Consider the following 22,327-nt stretch of genomic DNA (forward strand, 5'->3'; position numbering starts at 1 on the left):
CACACACACACACACACACACATACACACACACACACACTAAGCTTTGCATTCACTCATGCACACTTCATTCCTTTATTGTATGGACAGTGGTAGCAGTAGGTGTGTTTTAAAAATAGTGTGCCTGCCACTTGAATATAACTGTAAGTGAAACTGAGAGAACTTTTGTGTTAAGTATTTTCCTCTGCAGCGCTAAATGTCCTAACATTAGCACAGCTGAACAAATACTGTCAACACGCTCTCCTTCATCGGAAATGTACGCTGCTGATTCACTCTCCCTCTTATTCTCTCCCCCTCTCACTTAGGCTTATTTGCTCAGAAGAATAGGAAAGCAGTTTGTCTTTTATGTAAAGAATGAGTCGTACACTCTTTTTATTTTTTTAGATCTAATTCACTGAATTGGGGAGTAGAATAGGACATGGAGTAGAGAAGAGGGAGGACAGGTCTGACTTAAAGGCACAGTTCACCCCAAGAACAAAAATACATGTTCCTCTTACCTCTAGTGCTATTTATTAATCTAGAGTGTTTTGGTGCAAGGTGCCCATTGTTGGAGATATCAGCCATGGAGATGTCTTGCTTCTCTCCAGTATAATGGAACTAGATGGCACTCGGCTTGTGGTGCTTAATCCACCAAGAAGTAGCGTAAGCTTCCTTCTGTGCAGCGATAGGGTTGGCGGGTGTAGTTTGGTAGAAAGAAAATAATTCCTACATGAAACTGCTCGCAACAAAGTAACTGGAATTTTGAGTAACCGGGTCCTGATTTGCTGTTGAGTTTTTCAAATAATTTTTTTTGCCGCTTTGAGTACCACAAGCTGAGTGCCATCTAGTTCCATTATATTGGACATTTCTGCGGCTGATATCTCCAACACTGGTCAGTTCACACCAGAACAGATCTAGATTGATAAATAGCACTACAGGGAAGAGGTAAAATATGTATTTTTGATTTTTGGGGTCCTAGGGTTAATAAAAATCAATGCAAATATGTTTCTGTTTAAATTTTTAACTGTTATCATTTAACACTGATTTTGACACTCGCAAAATCAACATGTAAAGAAAAACAACAAAAGTGGCATGGGGGAATTCACAAAATAAAAGCAGATGTTGATGTGCTTTTTTGCGTAAAAATATTTTCAAGCCCAAAATTCTCCTTAATGTCATTTTTAATCCCTTATCTTTTATTTATCTGTAGCCCTTTTTACTTGTTCTCGATCTCTATTGGTAGTTCTCTCCACCTCACTAACTCACACACATCACCATCACGCAAATGGCCACATGTTGCTGTAGTTTTAACATGTGGTTAAAGTGTTCCAAACTCCCCCGCTGAGAAACTTGACAGTAGTGAAGCCATTAACATGACAAGGGGGCTTTGTTTCAGAGATGACCTGCTTCATCTTCTCAGAACCCTGAAGTCACTTGCATGGTTGTCTGGAGGCTCCTCTGTTAAATGTTACGGTCATAAATGCACACAGGAGGGAGAAAATAGGGGGGGGATGAACGAGGCAGACGGATGGATTTAGTGTGAGAAATGTGGAAAAGGGAAAGAGGTTGTAGGATGTGGGGAGGAAGCAAAGTAGAGATAAAGGATAATGGGAGATACCTTATGATCAAATGGGTAGAGTTTTCAGTTTTTCACACCAAAACGGCATTGCCATGTGAAGGTTAAAGCTTTTATTTCTGAGGGTTCTCTCCAACCTATCACAACTTTTTATTTTTTTATTATTGTTTTATTCTAAATACACTAGTGGGAGCTGATCAGTGACTCAAATCTGCATGGTGACTATTCAAAGCAGAAGAGAAGAAGAAAAAAAAACCTGAAAGTATTACGCATTTTTGTTCCAGTTTGCTGCAGCGTAAGAACTTGTGTTACTCATTTTCAATTTTATGTATATCTTATAAGTAGAGATGGTCCGATACCATTTTTTGCTCCCGATACCGATTCCGATACCTGAACTTGCGTATCGGCCAATACCAAGTACCGATCCGATACCAATGTGTCATATATTTTATTATGTTTTAACAACTGTATACTACTATCCCTGTATAGAAGTGATATTATTTACTTAACTTTGTTGTCTGTCTGGCTCAGGTTAAACTCTTTGTAAAACATGAACAAACTCAAACAATGAATGCCACAGAACTTTCTTTTATTCTCCAGTTTGACAGTCAGTTATAACGGAAAAAGAACATAAATAAACTATTTTAACGTAGATTTTCTTTAGGGCTTTATTACGTGGTATCGGATCGGTGCATAAACTTCAGTACTTCCCGATACCAATACCAGCGTTTTAGGCAGTATCGGAGCCGATACCAGTATCAGTATCGGACCATCGCTACTTATAAGATGCAGCATGACAACACGTTCTGTGAATGTTAGATGGGGTGGCTGTGGCTCAGTGGTAGAGCGGTCGCCTGCCAATGGGAAGGTTGGTGGTTTGATCCCTGACCATGCAGTCCCATGTTGAAGTGTCCTTCGGCAAGACGCTGAACTCTTGAGTTAAATGTATGTGAATGTTTATCTGATGAGCAGGTGGCACCTTGTACGGCATCCTTGGCCACAGTGTATGAATGAATGAATGGTTCCCGTACTATGTCAGAGTGCTTTGAGTAGTCGTTAAGACTTGAAAAGCGCTATATAAATACAGTCCATTTACATTTTAGTGTGATGACCAATTATTTTATTTATTGTTAACACTCCAGCACAGTGCGTCTCCAATTTAATTTTATTTATAGTATCAAATCATAACAGGAGTTATCTCAAGACACTTTACAGATAGAGTAGGTCTAGACCACACTCTATAATATACAGATCCAACAATTCCAGTAATTCCAGCGTCCCCACTGGGACATAAAGTATATGCACTCATAGTTGTTCTATAAAGCATGCTGGATATGATAATTCACATTGTATACTTTTTGAAATGGACAAGGGGGGCTGCAGGGGGGAGAGAGAGAGGAAGCAAAGAAGACTGAAAGGAGACAGCGAGAACAGTACAAGCAGTGTTATGGAAGGTTGTTCAAGCCTTTAAGGTTGGACTTGGACAAACATTGGTCCCGCTCACAATGCTTCACAACCATCAGAATAGCGTATTTAGTTTTTTCTCTCTCCCTGCTTTCTCTCTTCATCTCTCTTATTGCTCATTTCTTTTCTTGCCTTGCCATGTCTCTCTTTCATCCCCCCCACCCCACCCATCACTACCCCCCACCCCCAACTGTTCAAATATTATTTCTCCCCCTCCTGTCGTCCTCTCCCCCTCTATTTCTCCCTCTCTTTATCTTGTCATTGCCTGTCAGTAGGGATTCTGTCTGCGCCGAGTGTTGTGTGCGTGCGTATGTGTGAACACATTGAGACTGAGATACACTTAAGAGCTCATTGATTTAAAAATACCTTCGATATTGGAGGTCCCCTCCTGCAGATTCGTTCAGAAGCTTATCAGACACGCATAGACATCCACGTAGAGATATGCATAAACCAAAGCTCCACTCCAAAGTTTCTCCTTAAACTTTGTGATTGACCTAGTTAGAGTGTCGTTTTGACAAGTTGTCTGTTTTGACACGACATCCTCCGGTGTTTATCAACATCCATTTTGCCTATCACACACTCACATTGGGAATTTGCACGCACGCCCACACACAGACACACACACACACACACACACACACTAAAGATACATCAAGCTAAGATTTTAAAAATGGGCATAATGTTAGTGTTGTGTTTGCTATGGGTAAGTGGAATGACTTGTATTTGTACCATTGAATGAATGTTTTGGTCATTTATTTTTGTGTGTGCGCAAATATGTCCATTGCAAATGCAAAACACAACCTTGTGTATTATTCCCATCCAGGGTAGTACCTATTCAAACAAGTATGCGTGTTTACATGAGCACTCATTTGTGATTTAGCTGCTTCTTGCATGGCAGTATGTATGCAGTGTTTTTGTTTTTTTCCACCCCTTGCCGTAGCTCAGGTTTAGTGTGTTTAGCGAGCCTGGTCGCTGACAGCCAGAGGTGGGAGGTCAAAGAGCCAAGTTAACTCCATCAATCCCCCAGGACAGTTACAAACGAGCCCTCAACTCTGGTCAAAACAATCCCTGGATCATGCAGGACAGACAGGAGGTGGGGAGGGATGGAGAAAGAGAGCAAGCATTTGACTCCGTTTGGCATTAAAGACTGTGTGTGTGTGTGTGTGTGTGTGTGTGTGTGTGTGTGTGTGTGTGTGTGTGTATATGTGTGTGTGTGTATGTGTGTGTGTGTGTGTATATATATATATATATATATATATATATATATATATATATATATATATATATATATATATATAATCTCGAAAGTGGAAACTATATATGCATCAAATGTGTATGTAATGAATGTGCAGCCCAGTGAAAAGTGCAATTTCTTTATTATTTTTAGTCATATTAGTTATAATGTCATTATTATTTTACGTTGTGAAATAAGAGAAGGCTGTGGTTTGATCCCTATGTTATTCAGTATATACAGAAAATGAACTCACCTATATATTACAACTGTCCAGTGTCCCTAACTCCCAGACATAGGAGTTCCTCTTTTTATGGAGATTTCCTGGTTTCAACCTCTAAAGCTCAAAGGAAAAAAAAATTAGTCAGACGTAAGTGCTTCCAAAAATATACCAAAATACATTAGGAACCTGTTTTGGCTCAAAAAGATACCTTGCCATTTTGTCTGACCAAAACCATGAAAAAATGCAGACTTGCTAAACACAGACAGAAGAGATAAAAAAATAAAATGTCTAAAACATTTCCCCAACAAAGTTTTGAGGCATCACACACACATAAAAGCATGTGCACACACACACACACACACACACACACACACACACACACACACACACACACACACACACACACACACACACATACACACACAGACTTGGCGTAGAACTGAGGTGGGTAATTAGGGAAGGTCACTAAGGAAACAGACAATCACAAGCAATCATCAGACATACTGTAAACTCAAGAGAAGCATAAACAACTGTTTCTCTGTATGTGGCGCCCATCCACCCACCACCGCTACCTTAAACACAAAAGTTTTGTAACCAATGACCTAAGTTCCCCTGCTTCCTGAGATATGGTTTGTGTTGCCATGATTCAAGGAGATATGATCCTTTACGTTATGTCAGAATATCATCAAAAAGAGCACCTGCGTTTTGCAATAAAAAAAAAAAATAAAAAAAAAAGCATCATCCAACAATCTCAAACCATGAGTAATGTGTTTTTGTTTTCCAGATTCAGAAGAGGGAAAATAAGATGGGCACGCTGGTGAAGGAGCTTACAGAGAGTAAGAAGCAGCACTCTGAATGTCAGAAAGAGGTAAGAACAACAGCTTCATTATTCACCAAATTGAAAGAAATGGTAATGCTCATGATTCATATTAATGTTAACTGTGTTTAAAGAACATTGTATTGTTAATTCCACTATCAAATAAATGTACTGTACTGTAATTTTCAATTGATATTGGAATTCAAATTTAGAATAAATTAAATTATGCTTTTTATCTATTGCACATTAGATAATGTTTTTTTGTGGGTTTTTTAAAGTACTGTAGGATTGTAGCACTGACTGAAGTGGCTCAATTTGATTGCATACTTCCCAGTTACTCCGAAGAGAGAAGGCTTTGGAGAAACTGAGCGAGGAGAGGGATGAGCTGAGAGCCAAGATGGAGGACCGGAGAAGAGAGTCTGTCCAGCTCAACCAGACCAAAGAGAGACTGGAGGCTGACTTGGCTCTGAGCCATGAGAAACTCCACACCTCGCACCTGGAGGTCCATCTTTCTCTGTGTCTCTCTCTCTCTCTCTGTGTGTGTGTGTGTGTGTGTGTGTGTGTGTGTGTGTGTGTGTGTGTGTGTGTGTGTGTGTGTGTGTGTGTGTGTGTGTGTGTGTGCATAGGTTAGTGTGTAGCAAGTATAATATGTATATTCTGTGTTCAGGTTCGAAGCAGAGATGAGTTAATTCTGCAGTTAAGAGCTGAAATGAAGGCCGCTGAACAAAAGCATCAAAGGAAACAGGAACAGGTGTGGTTGTTTGTGTATCTGCATGTTGATTTGCACTTTTCCTACCATTTATATCTATTCATCTCCCTTTTTGGGCTTTTCCAACTGTATTTCTCTAACTGTTCTCTGATTATTGAGTATACATTCAGGTCACAATATTGCAGTTTTGGCAGATTTAGCTTACAGTACAATTTATAAGCGAACATGCCTGTCCCTTTGCTAATTTAGCATCTTCCAACTGTGTTCCACGAGAGAATAGAATTTTTCAGATTTGTTTCCATTTTTGGGGTTTTTTAAATTTGTCTCAGGGCTTATATTCAATTGTAGGTAGTAATACAAGGGTTTCAAACCTGTCTTTTTTTTGGTTTTTCCTTTCATATGCTGAGGCTAGGTTGAGTGAGCACCCCTGTGTTTTTATTTTTTCCAACATTGAACTGTTTCACACCCACAGAGTTGCACACAACCACTCAAGGGAAGTGCCCAAACCAGCAACAGTTTTCTACAGTTTGCTACTGAGCAGCTCCATTAGAGCAGTGGAAAAAGTAGCACTTTGCTCAAAGGCTCCTCGAAAGTCAGAGCTGAGGAAAGGGGAATCATTACTCATTCATGTCTGCCGTGACTACATTTTCCCAACTGGTCCTGAGACTAAACTGGGAAGCTCTCTGACTCGAGCATGATTCCCTCACTTTTAGGCTACTGCCGCCCCCTCACTGTCTTTTCTGTCTGTCTGTGTGTGCTTTGTATGCCTCCATATAGTTACTCCATTCCCATCCTTTTCCTCTCTTTCTCATTCTTCTTGCTCAGGTGGCAGCACTGGAGGGTGAGGTTAGACACTTGAAACACAAGGTCAGAAGACAACAGGAAGAGTCTTGTCAGTTAAGCGAAAAGGTCAGAGACATCGAGGGCCTTATAGACCAGAAGGAGAGAGAACAGCAGCAGCTACATGATCAGCTTCATATTGGTCAGCAACAGGTACGGAAGAATTTTCTCTTCTCCTCTTCACCCCTTCGCTTATCCCCCCCATCATCTTGGGTAGTCATGTGCTAGCCATGAATACTCAAATGGCCGTCCAAATGAAGGATCACATTTAATGAGGGCTGTTTGTTTCCACAAAGCACAAGCTCCTGATTATGGTCACAAGAAAGCCATGGTGTTCCCATTAAGCCTTGTTATAAGGCCTTTGATCCAGCAACAGGATGAAATGCTGAATCCACCATTACTGTTTAGACTGTAGGGTAGTGGATACATTAACGGGAAAGAAATACTATGACAGAGAGCAAGAAACATACACAGCTATAACAGGTAAAGTTGGCATATGACACCTCACTTTATATATATTGTGTGTGTGTGTGTGTGTGTGTGTGTGTGTGTGTGTGTGTGTTTCATAGTGGGACTTTTAAACAGTTTCCTTGGGTAAAACATTCACCATCACACTCTGAATAAAGTTAAGTGTACATGGGCTGAGTCAATGGTTTTAAACAGTACACACACATACATACATACATACATACATACATACACCTACACAGCTTTTTGACTCTAAAGTAGAGAATAAAAGTTCCTCTGGTTTGTGTCTCTTTCCTTTGCATTAGTAAGTTTTCTACCCGCTCATGCTGCCTTCCACCCAGTGTTAGTCCTAGATGGGCCCAGCTAATCCCTGGTTAAACCAAGCTGCGGTGAACCACTGAAATCTAACTAGTTGGCTGTCATTAGTCGTAAACCCTCATGTTCTGATCCAGATTACAGCGGGATTAACGTGGATGAACTCAAGATGAGTGTTAGAGCGGGTTTAACTTTCTCAACCTCTTCCCTTGAAAGGTGAGCTATGGTAGGATTCCTTGTGTAACACCGGGATTAAGCCTGGTTTCACTTCCTGGGTTCCCCTTTCATTATGAGCGAGGTGACTGCAGAGCAGCACATTATATTGCACCATGTAAAACAAACTAGAATATGTGTCTTTTTTTTTTCTTCTTATTTACAGGCACATTTAGTCACAATGAAGTATCCTCTTTCACTGTTTGGTTTTGTAGCATTATGATGAAGTTTATTCATTCCTTTTTATTTGTGCAAACATTAAGGCGCCCTACTGCTTTATTCATCAGTTACTTGCAACACATTCGGTCAGTAACTCTCCACCCTTGGCAGCTGTTATGTAAATCTTCTCAAGAGCACCTATGCATGAGGGGAGTCAAAATGCTCTCCTTTTAAATGTAACAGTGTTTCGGTCACTGTACCAAGCCTTCGGGCTACAGCTGTTCCGCTTAAATAAAGAGAAATGCTTTATTCTCATCAATATTTGTGCTTCATTTCACTGTGTTTGCTTTCAGGTCAAGACATTTGAAGGGAAGCTAAAGAGGCAGGAGGTTGAGATGGAACTTCTTCATCAGCAGCTGAAAGGAGCCACAGAGGAGCTGAACAATGCCAGTTTACAAGCCCAGCAGCAGAAAGAAACAGTAGCCATTTTTAGACAAAAGTACACAGCAGCAATAGAGAAGGTGCATAGGGTGCAGGGGCAGGTGGAGCTTTTGGAAGAGGAACTAAATTATTCACAGCAACAGGTAGATCATAGTGTACATTAATACAATAAATTACCGTTATTACATTTAGCAAGCTCTGCGTCTATGAAGAGATTTCTGCCATTGGCTTATTCACTATGTTTAATTGGCAGCTAAGAGAGTCCCAATTGGCAACTCATTCAGTGAAGGAAGAGCTAGCTGAGATGGAGCAGCGCTACAAGGAAAAGGTTGGCCAGTGGGAGAACTCACAGGAGGCTCTTGACCAGTTGACGGATGAGCTCCAGGCCAATCAGAATCTACTGAGGGAGAGTCAACAAAAAGCGGACCATCTTCAAGGCCTGCTAGGATCCCTGCAGGAGCAGGCGGACACACTCAAACAGCAGGTCAGGATGCACACGCTCACATTACAGTAGCATATGTAGACACCGCAAAAAAAATAGACCTAAAAAATCCAGACACACACATACAGCACTCAGTTTGTGGAGATTTGTTTGTCGTCATATCCTTTTTTATGCTTCCGTGCCAGCAACAGTCTTGGCCGGAGGCATTATGTTTTTGGGTTGTCCGTCCTGCAATCATACATGTCAATATAGTGATAACTTCCATTTTCGCCAAATACCTTTTTTATTGAGTATGAGTCTAGACAGAAATGGATGTAAACTGCAACTTGACTGGTTGGCGGAAACGTACTACCACAAGACGGTAATTCTAGTTCACAAGAGCTCTTTTGTCACTCTTTTGAGTTTTGGAATATTCCTTTTACTACAACATTTAAAACACCTGAAAAACTGTTTTTCATTGCTTCTAATAATTCCATATCTTCAGTGGAAACCGAGGCAGATGACATGAGCAGACCAGTAGCCACTTGAGTCAGTCTTTCATTTCAAAGACTTACAAATTCAATCTTCATTGTGGTTGTATGTGTTCTTTAAGGATGCAGTTTCCATGGGACCTCATCTGAGTTTGCAACGAGAGGATTTGGATTGCGTGAACCAGTGTTCAGGTTAAGTCACATTGGTGACTCTGTGTTCTTGCCTGTGCTCCCAGGTGATGCCAGCTCCATTAATCTTGTGTGTGGGCACGCATGGGCCTTTGTGTGCATTTGTCTTTGCATTAATGTGTATGCGTGTGTACAAGTGTGCATGCGTGCACTGGCGTGTGTCACTTAATCTTGTCTCCTTTTTCTTTCTGTTTTATATTTACTACGTCAGGCAACAAATGAATCATCTTTATTACGGAGAAATTTAATTTGGATGAACTTAACTGCTGCCGCCAAGGTCAGACGGGCAGAATGTCATTTTAATCCAATCAACTTTAATCTGTTGGTTATAAAAGAGTTAGGCTGTTGAAGAATGGCTGTATCTCAGGCCCTTTATTACACTGGCTAATGACTTTGATTGTGAGGCGCCTATCAAGAGGTTAGGAGTTCTTATGGAGCTTCACATCCGGCTAATTCTCTACCTCGTGCCACTGTTAGGCTCAGCTAACCCTAAAATCACTAATGTCTTCATTCCCTGTTTACAAGGAAAATCTAAATAGATTTTTTTTTATATTAAACCAATGTACAAGTTAAAACATTTCATGTTTAAGTACAGATGGAAAAAGAACCGTTACTTAAACAGTATAGTATCTTAATGCTATCTCTGTTCATTTGTATTCTGACGAGGGAATATTTCACTATTAGGTGAAGATGAATAGTATAAGACAAGTAGAATTTCTCTCCTTTCCTACAAAGATGTCTACTTTTGAATTAGTTATATAATTTGTCTATATAAAGGGCAGCAGTTAATAGACTAAGATTGAGGGTAGTGATACATTTAGAAAACAAAATGAGCTACAAGGTCTCCCCCCCTGCCCCCCAAGGAGATATTCCTTTGCAATTACAAGAACATTCCTAACATCTTCAGGTACCCATTGCCTACTGTAGTTTCTCACACTACATTTGCTTGTTAATGTTATGCTAGCTGTGTTGGAGTTTGTCAACTGTGCTTAGAACATCAAGTCCATGTGTCTCTGTGCTCTGCGATGCAACACATCAATTCACAAATGAGTGTAATACATAATGATGTGCTTCCTTAGTGGCACATCAGTGTCATTGTCATTTACTAGCAAACCAAAATGCATATAGTCTGTAGAAATGCAATTCATTACAAATGCACCCTTTTCTGTCTTTGCTTTTATGAGAGTCATCAGTTGTTTGCATTTTGTTGGTCACATTTTTAGTGTATGATTAAGTAAAATCACCCAGCTGTTTTTCAAACTTTTGGATTGTTTTTATTATCATTATTATTATTATTATTTTGCTGATTATTTGTGACAATTTTGTTTTTGTTTTCCATTTTAGGCTATCATTGTTTTTTTGTTGTGAGAATTATTTTTGACTGATTCTTACATTTGGCTCATTTTGAAGAAGAAAGAATAGCAACCACTTTGTGGAAGCTAAGGGGGATGCAGATAAAGAATAAAGCCTACCAAAAAGCAAGTTAAATATGTTAGTTCTTTGAAATATTAACTATGTTTCTTTTTTCTCCCTACTGATTTCCCTTGCTCTCTCTACTCATAGAAACTGATGTTGGAGTGTGACCTACGGCTGTTTCAACAGAGTCATTCTCATTCTGACGAGGAGTACATCAGCCTGCTAAGACACCAACAGCAGCTACAGAAGGTAAGGTCATACATTGTAACGTTCTACACATTAAGGTTACACATTACAGATGTGCATATTATCATCGCAATAAACCAATAGAATATATCGGGTACTTAGAGATAACAATTGGGAGATTAAATGTGTTTACATTCTAGTTGTTTTCCAATGTAACAGCTATCTCTTGTATCTCTGTATTCAGATACATATGAATACAGGGTTAGACATATGTACATGTTAGTTTCAGATTTACATTGACATTAAATGAAGCTACATTCCAGCACCTCCATTTTTGTGTGTGTGAATCTGCATGTGTGTGTGTTTCAGCGCTGCACAGAGCAGGTTGAGCGCCTTGCGGAGTGTGAAAAGGCTATTCTTCAGATGAAGTCAGAGCTGGAGAGACAGTAATAACTGAGTCTATAAAACTCTCATTCTCCTCTGCTGATCCCGGTTCCTGTCCTTGTCTCTCCTCTCATACCCTTCCCATCTGCCTCCGCCCCCCCTCCTCTCTCTCATTCTCTTTACAGTCTGCTTGCCAAATGGCACTCAGTAGCACACTATATGTCACATGGACAATTTAACATAATCTAGTCAAATCATTTTCTTTTAATTTAGCTAATCTGTTATCTGGTTTAATTTTTTCTTGTTGTAGACATTTTGTTCGTTCGCCATGTTCATTGGTACTCTGCATTCCTTACGCAGCAGTTCAGACAGGTCAGTCGCTCTTTGCTCTGCTCCCTATAGAGCCCAGGAAAAAATTGGTCTGAAGCAAAGTCTTCTTGAGTCCCACCATACACACATGAGCAATCGCGGCCAGCTGGAACAGGAAGTGATACGTCTGAAAAAGGAAGTTACACGCTTAGAGCTTGAGCTGGCTGACACCCAAAAGGTATTAAAGTAATGTGTATCTGCTGACCTGTCCTCCACGTTATTTTTTCCTCTCTACTTTTAAATAAAGAGGCCTCATCCACTTTCCTAAAATGTTGCCCATGCATGCATGTCAGGCTAAGAACATGAGCTGGAGATTCCCAAAGAGGAGTACTCAACCCACCTACCTCCAATGGCACCACACACCCACCACTCATGTGATTGTCCCGTGATTGCCTGGCATAAACAAATTGCCTTGCCATTAATTAAAGCACCAAACGTGCCAAGGCTGGTGAAATTGACTCCAATTAAGAGCTCAATGGGACACTAAATATTTAAATTACTCAAAGTGGTGACTGTAGCCTGGCAAAGTGCCAACATTGCTGGCAGTCTTAGTCACATCTGTGTGTGTGTGTGTGTGTGTGTGTGTGTGTGTGTGTAGTCTTATCTGTAGGTGCAAGTGGGAACATTTTATTTTACACATTAATTTGTGCGTCCTCTGGCACATACAAGTGATAGACAAGTGATGTCATACTTACCAAGATCATAAGCATGCACACACATTTGCGCGCGCGCGCACACACACACAAGCAACTGTAGTATATTCTCTTCATGTCAGGTCTTGTCCATTTATCCAGCCAACTCCCTGTGGAATATGACATAATGAGTCTGTGTCCTACAAAGACATATGTATATATGTCCTTTAACAAATAGCTCAGCGAGACAGAGAGTGACAGTGCATGCACTCAGAGCAGACAAGTGTTGGATAATGGGGCAGAGAAGAAATTAGCAGTAAAGTTGTCAAGTGGTAGCAAATGTACAGTGTGTAGCAGTGAAGTAGGCTTATTTCAGCAACCAGCCAATGGAGGCTGACCAAATGTATTTTATTTGCCAATCTAGATTTTTATCGGTGTAAACTCAGGCACACGTGTCTACATACCATAAAACATTTCATATGTGAACATAAATCCATCTATAATGGCTGTAAAGGGCTTTCAGTTAACTTTGCAATATGCAGAGTTGGTCACTGTATGCCTTTCATAACCCTTAACACAACTGATTTGCCTACGCCAAACAGCTCGGACAAGATTTTGAAATTTGCATCTGAGGCGAGCTACCAAATATCCACCGCCTTTGTTTTTCTAGCTGTGTGACCAAGACAAATATGTATTTTTTATTTTATAGTTTCAGTCAAGGTCTTCCATGTTTTTATGCCAAGTGTGAAGTGCATTCTAGACACAATCTAGCAAGATGCTTGGCCTGCACATTAACACGCAGTCACTCATTCACTATTCCTCTTGAACTTTACTTCTGCTGCAGGTACATGTGGCACTTCTCAGACAGTCAGAGGAGGAGCTGAAGGAGGCCAGACGAGAGGCAGCGAGAAGGAGCAGCGAGGTGGATGCGCAGAGAGGAGAGGTGCAGAGACTTCAGGAAGAGTTACTGAGGGAGGAGGAGAAGATCAGGAGTGCCATCGGAGAGAAACGGAGTCTGAGCACTCGCGTCAGGCAGTTGAGCCAAGAGCTGGAGGAGTTACGCTGCCAGCTGCAAGTCACAGGTAGCAATCAGTCGATAAATCATACTCATTTCATTTGTCCATTTAACCATCAAACACGTACAAAAACCATACACCAAATAATTAATTTTTTAAATGAAACCACATGAATAGTGACCAGTGCAGCTTTCACAAAAAATATATATATATATATATATATATATATATATATATATGCTTTTCTTGTTTGGTAATATAGCCCATCAGAAGCATATAGGATGCTGGAGGAGCTTTACAATGTGCCCTGCCTTTTGTTTTGAACCAGCAACACTGCTGTTAGCTCAATCAGTTAGCTCAAATGCCAGCAGTGGTACAGCAATGTGGTGATTTGGTTGCTAGCTGTGTGTGTGTGTGTGTGTGTGTGTGTGTGTGTGTGTGTGCGCCTGATGCTGGCCTTTGTAGTAGTGTGTCAGTGCAGGAATGGTGATGTCTGGGTCTCACTGAGCACAGAAATGTCTCATTAAGAATTAACGTACACATCTACGGTCACGCCAGGCAAATACACACACACACACAGCCATTTCTCCCAACTCCCTCTGCTTTAATTAGCACATAGACACTTGCTCTCCGAGGTACAAATACACATACACACACCTATTGTCCGCAGAGAGATGAATCTGAGGTCTATCTGTGGCAGACAGTGGCTGGCTTGCTCGGTGAACACTGCTCATTAACAAGATAGAGACAGAAGGACAACGCTGTGTAGCTTGGCCTTTGTCTGTGATCAAAACGCATTCCCTCAACTCTGCGCTCCACACAAAACCACATATTATTCCGCTTTTACCTTCAGCAAACACAATCCAGCAATGTAGAGCCTATTGTAATGACTTAAGAAGAATAAAGATGCATTATTATAACAAAGGGGCATTGTTTACCTGGATATAGCAGTAGCCTGAATAGACTGGGTTAGGAGTCAGCTCGAGAAATTACTGGCATGAACAAAAGGCCTTTTTATTAACATGAAGCCCTTTCGAGGTTCTTTCTGTAATATGAAAACCTTGCCTTGAGTGGAGATGAGCTCTTGTTGTTGTTTGATAACAGTAGATCTGGTCTAGGGTGGAGTGAATTGTGAAAATGAACAGGTTAGAAAGCAGATTGTTGGAACAATATGGACAAACACAAAGAGGTATACTGTACAGTAAAAACAACAGGAGTAGACCACAGTAAACTTCAATCAAAACCACATATTTCAGACTTTATTTCATTACTTTATGTTCTGTTAAATGGATATCCTGTTATGTGTCTCTCTTCTTTTGTTGGTCTATAAAATTACAGAGTATCATTTTTACAGCTGATGTTTAATTGATTATGGAATTGACATTTTTAATGGTATATCTTAGAATTTTTACTTGTAAAGTTGTTTGGTGCTAGGATACGGGTAACATGTTACATGAATCCTGCAGTTAATTGGGCGCACACATAATTAGTAGTTATATGTGATGGATATTATATTAAAAGTTCTCTGTGGCCAGATCGAGGGAATGTCAAAGGCGGAAAGAAAGGATAGGAGGATGAGTCGGGGAAGTGTCAAATGGATGAGATTGAAGCGGCTGAAGCCAGCTGGATTTAATCAGACTGTGGCAGGAGAGACGGGAAAGAAGTGGGTGATTAAAAAGGAGAGAAAAAAGTTCTTAAACCTGGCATATGACTGTATGTGTCAAATTTACTGTCACTCTTTGACAGCATTTATTTACTTAGTTCAGTAGATATTCTGTTTCTTACAAAGTAGTGAGTCTAGAGAGTACATCACACAACACTTAAAAAAAACTACATATGGTGCTAAGAGAATGCCAGTGTGTGTTCAGTACATATATTTATGTAGGCAATGTAGCACTTACAGTAGAGATGTTCCGATACCGATACCAGTATCGGTATCTGCTCCGATACTGCCTAAAACGCTGGTATCGGGAAGTACTGGAGTTTATGCACCGATCCGATACCACGTAATAAAGCCCTAAAGAAAATCTACATTAAAGTAGTTTATTTATGTTCTTTTTCCGTTATAACTGACTGTCAAACTGGAGAATAAAAGAAAGTTCTGGGGCATTCATTGTTTGTGTTTGTTCATGTTTCACAAAGAGTTTAACCTGAGCCAGACCGACAACAAAGATAGAAATCATATCCCATCCATACAGGGATAGTAGTATACAGTTGTTAAAACATAATGAAATATAAGACACTCTGGTATCGGATCGGTACTAGGTATCGGCCGATACGAAAGTTCAGGTATCTGAATCGGTATCGGGAATCAAAAAAGTGGTATCGGGCCATCTCTAACTTACAGTATATGTGGGTAAATTGAACTGAATTGAGAACTGATTTGTGGCATGCTTTTTGAAACTCTAAGACACTTATAGAGACAACAAATAGAAAGGTAGACTACAGTAGGCTAAGACTGTGTTGCTAATCAGAGGCATAGGAAACTGTATGTGGTTTATACTAAATGGCTGTTTTTTTAGCACTTACCTGTGAAATTCAAGCAAGGATGGATGTTTGAAATATTCAAATATGGCTGATAGTGTCATCTTACATCTTAAATAAGATGTGTTGTAAGGTTGGCCGTAATGTGAAATAAATGTGATGCTGTGTGACAACAAATGAAATAACAGCATAAACAAAAACACAATATCCATATTTCCACATTTCCACAAAAACAGAAATGTGATATTACCACCCCTCTGTGCTGCTGATGTTCATCTGCCTAAAGATGATGAAATCATTATTGTGTGCATGTTTGTGTGCCCACAAGTGTGCGTGTATGTGTGTGTGTGTGCTGCTATCCAATCTGGATCCCTGGACGCACACGTGCACAGGCCTCTCTCCTCCAATCCACCTCTATTACTAGCTATAATCCCATTTCACACTCTATCGATCCCCAAAACTGTTGTTCACCGGAACCAGCAGCAAACACTGGCATTTCTCCCCATCATTTCACCACCATTGTTCTTTATTACACAAAGAAGGCCCACACCCCCCCCCCCCCCCCCCCCCTGTCTCAGAGCAAACTCAGCCCCGCCAAAATATGAATTATAAATGTATGGCTAATAAAAAAAGAGAGAGAGAGAGAGAGAGAGAGAGAGAGAGAGAGAGAGAGAGAGAGAAGGGGTGAGAGATAGAGAGAAGTGGTTGGTAGAAACATCAGAGAAAATGACTCCTTTACAAGAGTCTATTGATCAGTTTCTATCAAAGGGGGATGTCAGACATGAGATTACCTGGCAGTTTGAGCATTAGGTGCCGTGTGTTATAGCCCCGGGCCCTTGTACCGCTGCCAGAGGATTGTAAATAAAGCGGAGAGTAGAGAGCAAGAGGGGAATGTGTGGGGGTGTGTGTGTGTGTGTGTGTGTGTGTGTGTGAGTTTTAGATTCTACATGTGTGTGTGTGTGTTACTCTTTGTCTGTGTGAGTGTTCACGGTTGTGTGCATACAATTTTTCTTTTTTCTTGTGGTGTATTTGTGTGCATGACGGTGTGCGGCTGTGTGTCTGCACCTTTTGGCTTATACCCAAAAGCAGTGTTGCAAGCCCATGAAACTTCAGAAAGAGAGAGAGAGTCTTGGGAGGCTTTGGGACGCCTCTCGGGAGCACCTTAGCCCGCTACGAATCCCCCAACAAAGCCAAAGGAAGCCCCTATGAAGCCTTATGAAGCTTTTATAAGGGCAAGGCAGGGCCCAGCCGAGCCCCAACCACTGATTCAGGGTTAGCCGGGTTTTCGTCCCTCTCATGTTAAAGGTTAGCTGTGAGAGCGTTGTAATCTGACCACAGATCTGTGATGATAAAGCTGATGCTGTATGATGGGCTTTGAAGCTCGTATGAAGGCATTGAGAGGGAGAGATCGAGAGAGAGTTAGATTATAAACTAGTGTCATACCTTAAATTGTCAAGCCAGTATAAAAGGTTCAAGAAAGTGAGAGACCCAAGATCTTAGATTGTGGACTAATGTCATAACTTCATGAAGCCAGTTGTAAAAGACCCCAGGCCTCCGAATATGGACTATTGTTCTACCTTAAGCTATTAAGAAGAATTGATTGTTGAGAAATCCACAATCCTCTGTGGATCCTCGTTTAATGAGGAAAATGTTGGTTGTATTTGGTCATCAAACTAAGCTAAATATTCCACACATCTTATTTATTTTTCTTAAGTAAACTTCTGTGTATGTGTGCTGCTTTTCTACTTTTGTGTGTCTAGCTTTTTTATATTTGTAGAAATGTTAAGCTGTTGTCTTTTCACTTAATTCCTTGTGTGTGTGTTTCAGCTGTGTGTGTGCCTTTGCTTGTGTGTGTTTGGGTGCAAATAGGAGTGTTTGTGTAAACGGTCAGTCTGTGCAGCTAATTGCTCTCTCTGTGGTCTCCCCTGGTGGGAGATGTCACTAAGGTCACCTCAAAACTAATGCCTTGAATGTGAATTTTATCCCCATCTCAAGTTTTTACATCTCCGCTTTTATTGATTATTGAGATTCATAGCAAACTTTCACCTTGAGATTCAGTAAAATAGCCAAGGTAGGGAGCACATGCACACACACACACGCACACACACACAAATAAAAATGTTTGTGCATCGTTAAATATTTAGTAATTCCTGTTGCCGCTTCAATTTTCCTAGGGCTTTAGTTTAAACAGTTTGGATGCTGCAAAGCCATAAATTAATCATAGTTTTATTAAATGTAGATTTTCTTTTCTCTGTTTCCTCCTTTCTGGTATTGGTTTTAGCTTCCCCCACACTCTGTCCCGCCACTACCATCACAGTGTGGTGCGTGGCCCTAAAAGCATTACAACAATACACTAAACATTTCTCTATTTCTATTTCACACAATCAAATACACATCCACACCCACAAAGTCAAGGTCCATACTGTAAATATTCACACACACACACACACACACACACACACACACACACACACACACACACACACACACACAGACACATATTCAGGAGTGCATGCACCTCTACATATTCAGCACACACACCTTCTCAATATTCACTAGCCTTGGCCACCGATGGCTGACAGTTTATGTTAACTTCAATGAATACTGAATTTATTGAAAAGGTTTTAAGAGCTATGAAGACACATTGACTCACAAAACAGCACACAGAACAAAAAAAGAGGGTTGGAAAGAAGCAAATCCTAAATTTTAAATTCAAACTGAAAAGGGAACCTGACTAGTGGTTTATTATGCATCCGCTTAATGTGCTAAACTACTAAGTGTAGGACAATGCCATTTTATTGCACGTAGACGGAGGAGACGGCTGAAAAGGGAATGTGATTGAAGGGATGCAGTCAGGAGTATGAGCTCAGATGGCTTGCTCAAGGTAAAGAGTGCCATCTATTGACAAAGTCTGGGAGCGCTCCTTTTGTCTCAACAAAAGAGGCTGCTGCCCCGTACAAGCAGTGCAATACTTTCACTTCTACCTTCTGTGCCTCTGAAAGGCATTCTGAGTTGGTTTTGCTTTGAAGGTGGCTCACAGTTCATATTTTCCAACCTTTTCTGAAATGAACTTGACAAGAATCAATTATCACGTCTGTGTATGCATGTTTTGTAAATCATTCTATTAACCTTGGTCTGCTGGAGCAGTTGTACTCATTTACATATTTCTTTCTTTAAATACATTACAAAAAGTAAATGTACTCAGCCTCAAGAGCTACCTGAGAATATAATATCTCAATTGGAATATGCCATTTGAATTAGACCTACTCTCTAACCAACAACGTCTGAAGTGAACTGTTGCTCTTTATCTCACACTTTTCTGCCTTTCTCTCTCTCTCCCTCTCTCTCTCTCTCCTGCTCAGTGGAGGAGTTGGCAGCCCGTGCAGGGGAGGCGAGGCGGATGGAGGGGTGTCTGAATGAGGGAAAGCTAGCAGAGGGGAAAATAAGGTAAGAAGGAAAAGAGGGAGAGAGGGAAAGAAGCTTCCCCTCTTATCCCATTTCCCATCGTCCCCTGTGTAAGCTCAGTAATCAAAACCATTTAGCTTTTTTACGTGCGGCGTACAGTAGGCCATTTAACTGAACATGTGTTGAACAGAACAGCCCTAAGCTTTAAAAATGTACATTGTTTAAGAGAGTCTTTCAAAGCAAAAGGCCTAACTTTTTTGGTCTATATTTCATTATATTATTATTTCTGAAGAGTTGGAAATCCCAACTGCAAATTCTGTTGTGTTTATTTTTCTGTTCCTGAGTGAATCAAACAGAATTACAGAAATATCAAAATGGTAATTGATGGGACAGATGTTAGGTCGTGGAGTTCAGAGTTCAGAGGCGAGACCCCTGTTTGACCCCTGTGTGTCACCAGAGCTGCGGTGATGACATCAGCAAGCATGTATCAGCCAGTAGTGTGTGTGTGTTTGTGTGCGTCTGTTTGTGCGCACATAGTTGTGGTTGTGGCTTTGGCTTCAACATGACCTCACAGCAACGGTCTCCGTCTCAGGGAGTTTCTCGGTTAAGTTTGAGCCATGGAACATTTTCATTGTCAACCCGACAATTTCAAACTCGGCGTGGAGACTTTATAGGTTACATTTTTAATTATTACATTTTATTACATTTAAACCAATTTTAGGTAGTGAATAGTAAAACAATCGCTGCGTCTGCATATAACATCCATTTGCATAATCATGCTGTTTACTGTTAACCCAGTATTATCTAATAACTGCAATGACATGAAAGGTTTTCAAGCAACAACACCATACTAATGGCTTCCATCTGTGCTGTGGGAAATCCCCTCCTTTCTCCACAGGATGCCTCCTCTCTCTCTTTTCTTTCCCTCTCTCTCTCTCTCTCTCTCTCTCTCTCTCTCTCTCTCTCTCTCTCTGTTCATCCTATCATGTGTTCTCTCCATGGACCAATCTATCAGGCATTTTCTTTCTTTTTGTTTTGGCCGTTCTGCTTCTGCTTCAGCTTTTACTACCACTAAGTCACTCTCTTAGTATCCTTTTTAAGTTCATTTCTGAAACATTTAGTCAATTAATCTGTGTGTTCGGATGATATATTTTAGAATGTATATATTAAATCTTTTATTAATCATTTGAAAAGATAATTAATTGAAATTGGCCAGCTTTTGCTGTGTATGTCCTCACAACTGACTAAATTGACTTTCTCATATAATTTTATGATGAATATTAAGTTTTTTGTTTAGAATAAGCTTTTGTCCACTGTCAAATAAAGATTAAAAAATAGTTTTAAAAAAACCTAAAAACTATCTTAAATTTGAGCTGAAATTATTTGTTTAATTAGTTGCGTAAAAATGCCAGCTTCTCAAATGTGAATCTTTTTCTTTAAACATAAATGGAAATACTTTTGGGTTTTGTGTAATTTAAACATATCACTTTGGGTTCTGGGAAACTGTGATGGACAGTTTTCACTGATGTATTGTAAATGAAGTGATTCATCGATTAACCAAAAAAAATCATCGGCAGGTTAATCGGTAATAAAAACAGTTGATAGTTGCAACCTTAAAAAAGTAGAATGTAGTAATAACTTGTGATTTGTCATTGTTTTTGACAGTCAATAGACGAAATGATTAACTGAAAATATATACGTGTACGACGGAGAGGGGTAGACATTGAACTGAACATTCACATGTGTCAATTTAACACAAATACCAATAAAAAAGTATGGTTAAATGCTGACTTTGTGGCCGTTCGCTACATAGTCATTCTTGTTTTAACTGTAAAATCTATAACTTCAGTTCACTGTCCCAAAACTTTTTAACTTGTAGAGAGCCGAAATATTTATTACTATTCATAAACTTGCAATTTTTCATTTTTATTTGAGCTTTTAGAGATGTGGGTCAAGAGTCTGTGCGTGTGGGGGGGTTGTTTTGGTTTGTGTGTATGCATGTGTGGAGGAGGTTTGTGGGGTGTTGAGGCTCACTGAGCGGCCGAAGCGAGGCTGTGGAGGGAGGTTTGTGGAAATGGTAATCATTTGTCGTATTGATCCCGCTGTAGCCAGTGCAGCTGGCACGCACAAACTCGCTCGCACACATGTACGCACACACACACACACACACACTTGCAGACACTAACTGACTCACATACACGCACAGTTGTGTGGCAGGAATAGACCCCCTCATATTGATCCCCTTCACATTCCCTTAGCTCGGCTGCCACACACACTCACTCACGCACTACTCACACTTTCTGGGCCTACGTTAAACACTCCCACAGATCTGTGTTTTCAAGAAAGTTAATATTGGAATGAAATACTTCAGATGTGTGTTTTTGTTTATTGTTTATACTAATAATGAATGTGGAATTATTTAAATGAGCATTAAAAATGCATCCAGGATATTGGAGTGATTAAATATAGTGACAGATGTTTTTATTAATGAACTGTATTCTAGTATAGTGATAAGTTCAGTCGTTGTGTTTGTGTGTTCAGGTCAATGGCTGTGAGGCTGGAGAGGGAGGTGGCAGACCTCAGGAGGAATCTTCAGCAGGCTGTCGATCACAAAGTCAAGGCCGAGCGAGATGCGCAGGATGCACAGGACCAGGTAAATAAATACACACCTGACCTGAGTGACGCAGCCTCTGCAAATAATTCAGAGAGTTTGTTTAAATTGGCTTGGAGCAGGTGTTTTTCCATCTAAAACCATTGAGGAACTGTCTGTACTCACAGAAAACTATACCAATTGTACCACTATTACCACATTTTACCATTAAAATGTGATCATCTAATCCTTCTGCCAGTTAGCGTTATGATTTCTGTAGCTGACCTTACTCTTTTTATACTTTGGGTTT

At 40.3% G+C, this 22,327-nt stretch overlaps 1 protein-coding gene across 2 annotated transcripts in view; it reads left to right on the forward strand.

Moving 5' to 3' along the window:
• The window catches only part of LOC114549379 (nuclear mitotic apparatus protein 1), a 108,175-nt gene that overhangs the window by 60,261 nt on the left and 25,587 nt on the right, over positions 1 to 22,327 (forward strand). For both annotated transcript variants that reach the window (XM_028569654.1, XM_028569655.1), the window contains exons 11-22: positions 5,257 to 5,340; positions 5,624 to 5,791; positions 5,957 to 6,040; positions 6,824 to 6,991; positions 8,347 to 8,577; positions 8,688 to 8,918; positions 11,099 to 11,200; positions 11,507 to 11,583; positions 11,924 to 12,068; positions 13,367 to 13,604; positions 19,385 to 19,469; positions 21,969 to 22,080. In XM_028569654.1, the coding sequence (XP_028425455.1) occupies positions 5,257 to 5,340; positions 5,624 to 5,791; positions 5,957 to 6,040; positions 6,824 to 6,991; positions 8,347 to 8,577; positions 8,688 to 8,918; positions 11,099 to 11,200; positions 11,507 to 11,583; positions 11,924 to 12,068; positions 13,367 to 13,604; positions 19,385 to 19,469; positions 21,969 to 22,080 (1,725 nt within the window). The remainder of the gene's footprint in view (positions 1 to 5,256; positions 5,341 to 5,623; positions 5,792 to 5,956; positions 6,041 to 6,823; positions 6,992 to 8,346; positions 8,578 to 8,687; positions 8,919 to 11,098; positions 11,201 to 11,506; positions 11,584 to 11,923; positions 12,069 to 13,366; positions 13,605 to 19,384; positions 19,470 to 21,968; positions 22,081 to 22,327) is intronic.

The sequence above is a fragment of the Perca flavescens genome, chromosome 22 (genome assembly GCF_004354835.1).
Source record: "Perca flavescens isolate YP-PL-M2 chromosome 22, PFLA_1.0, whole genome shotgun sequence".
NCBI lineage: Eukaryota > Metazoa > Chordata > Actinopteri > Perciformes > Percidae > Perca > Perca flavescens.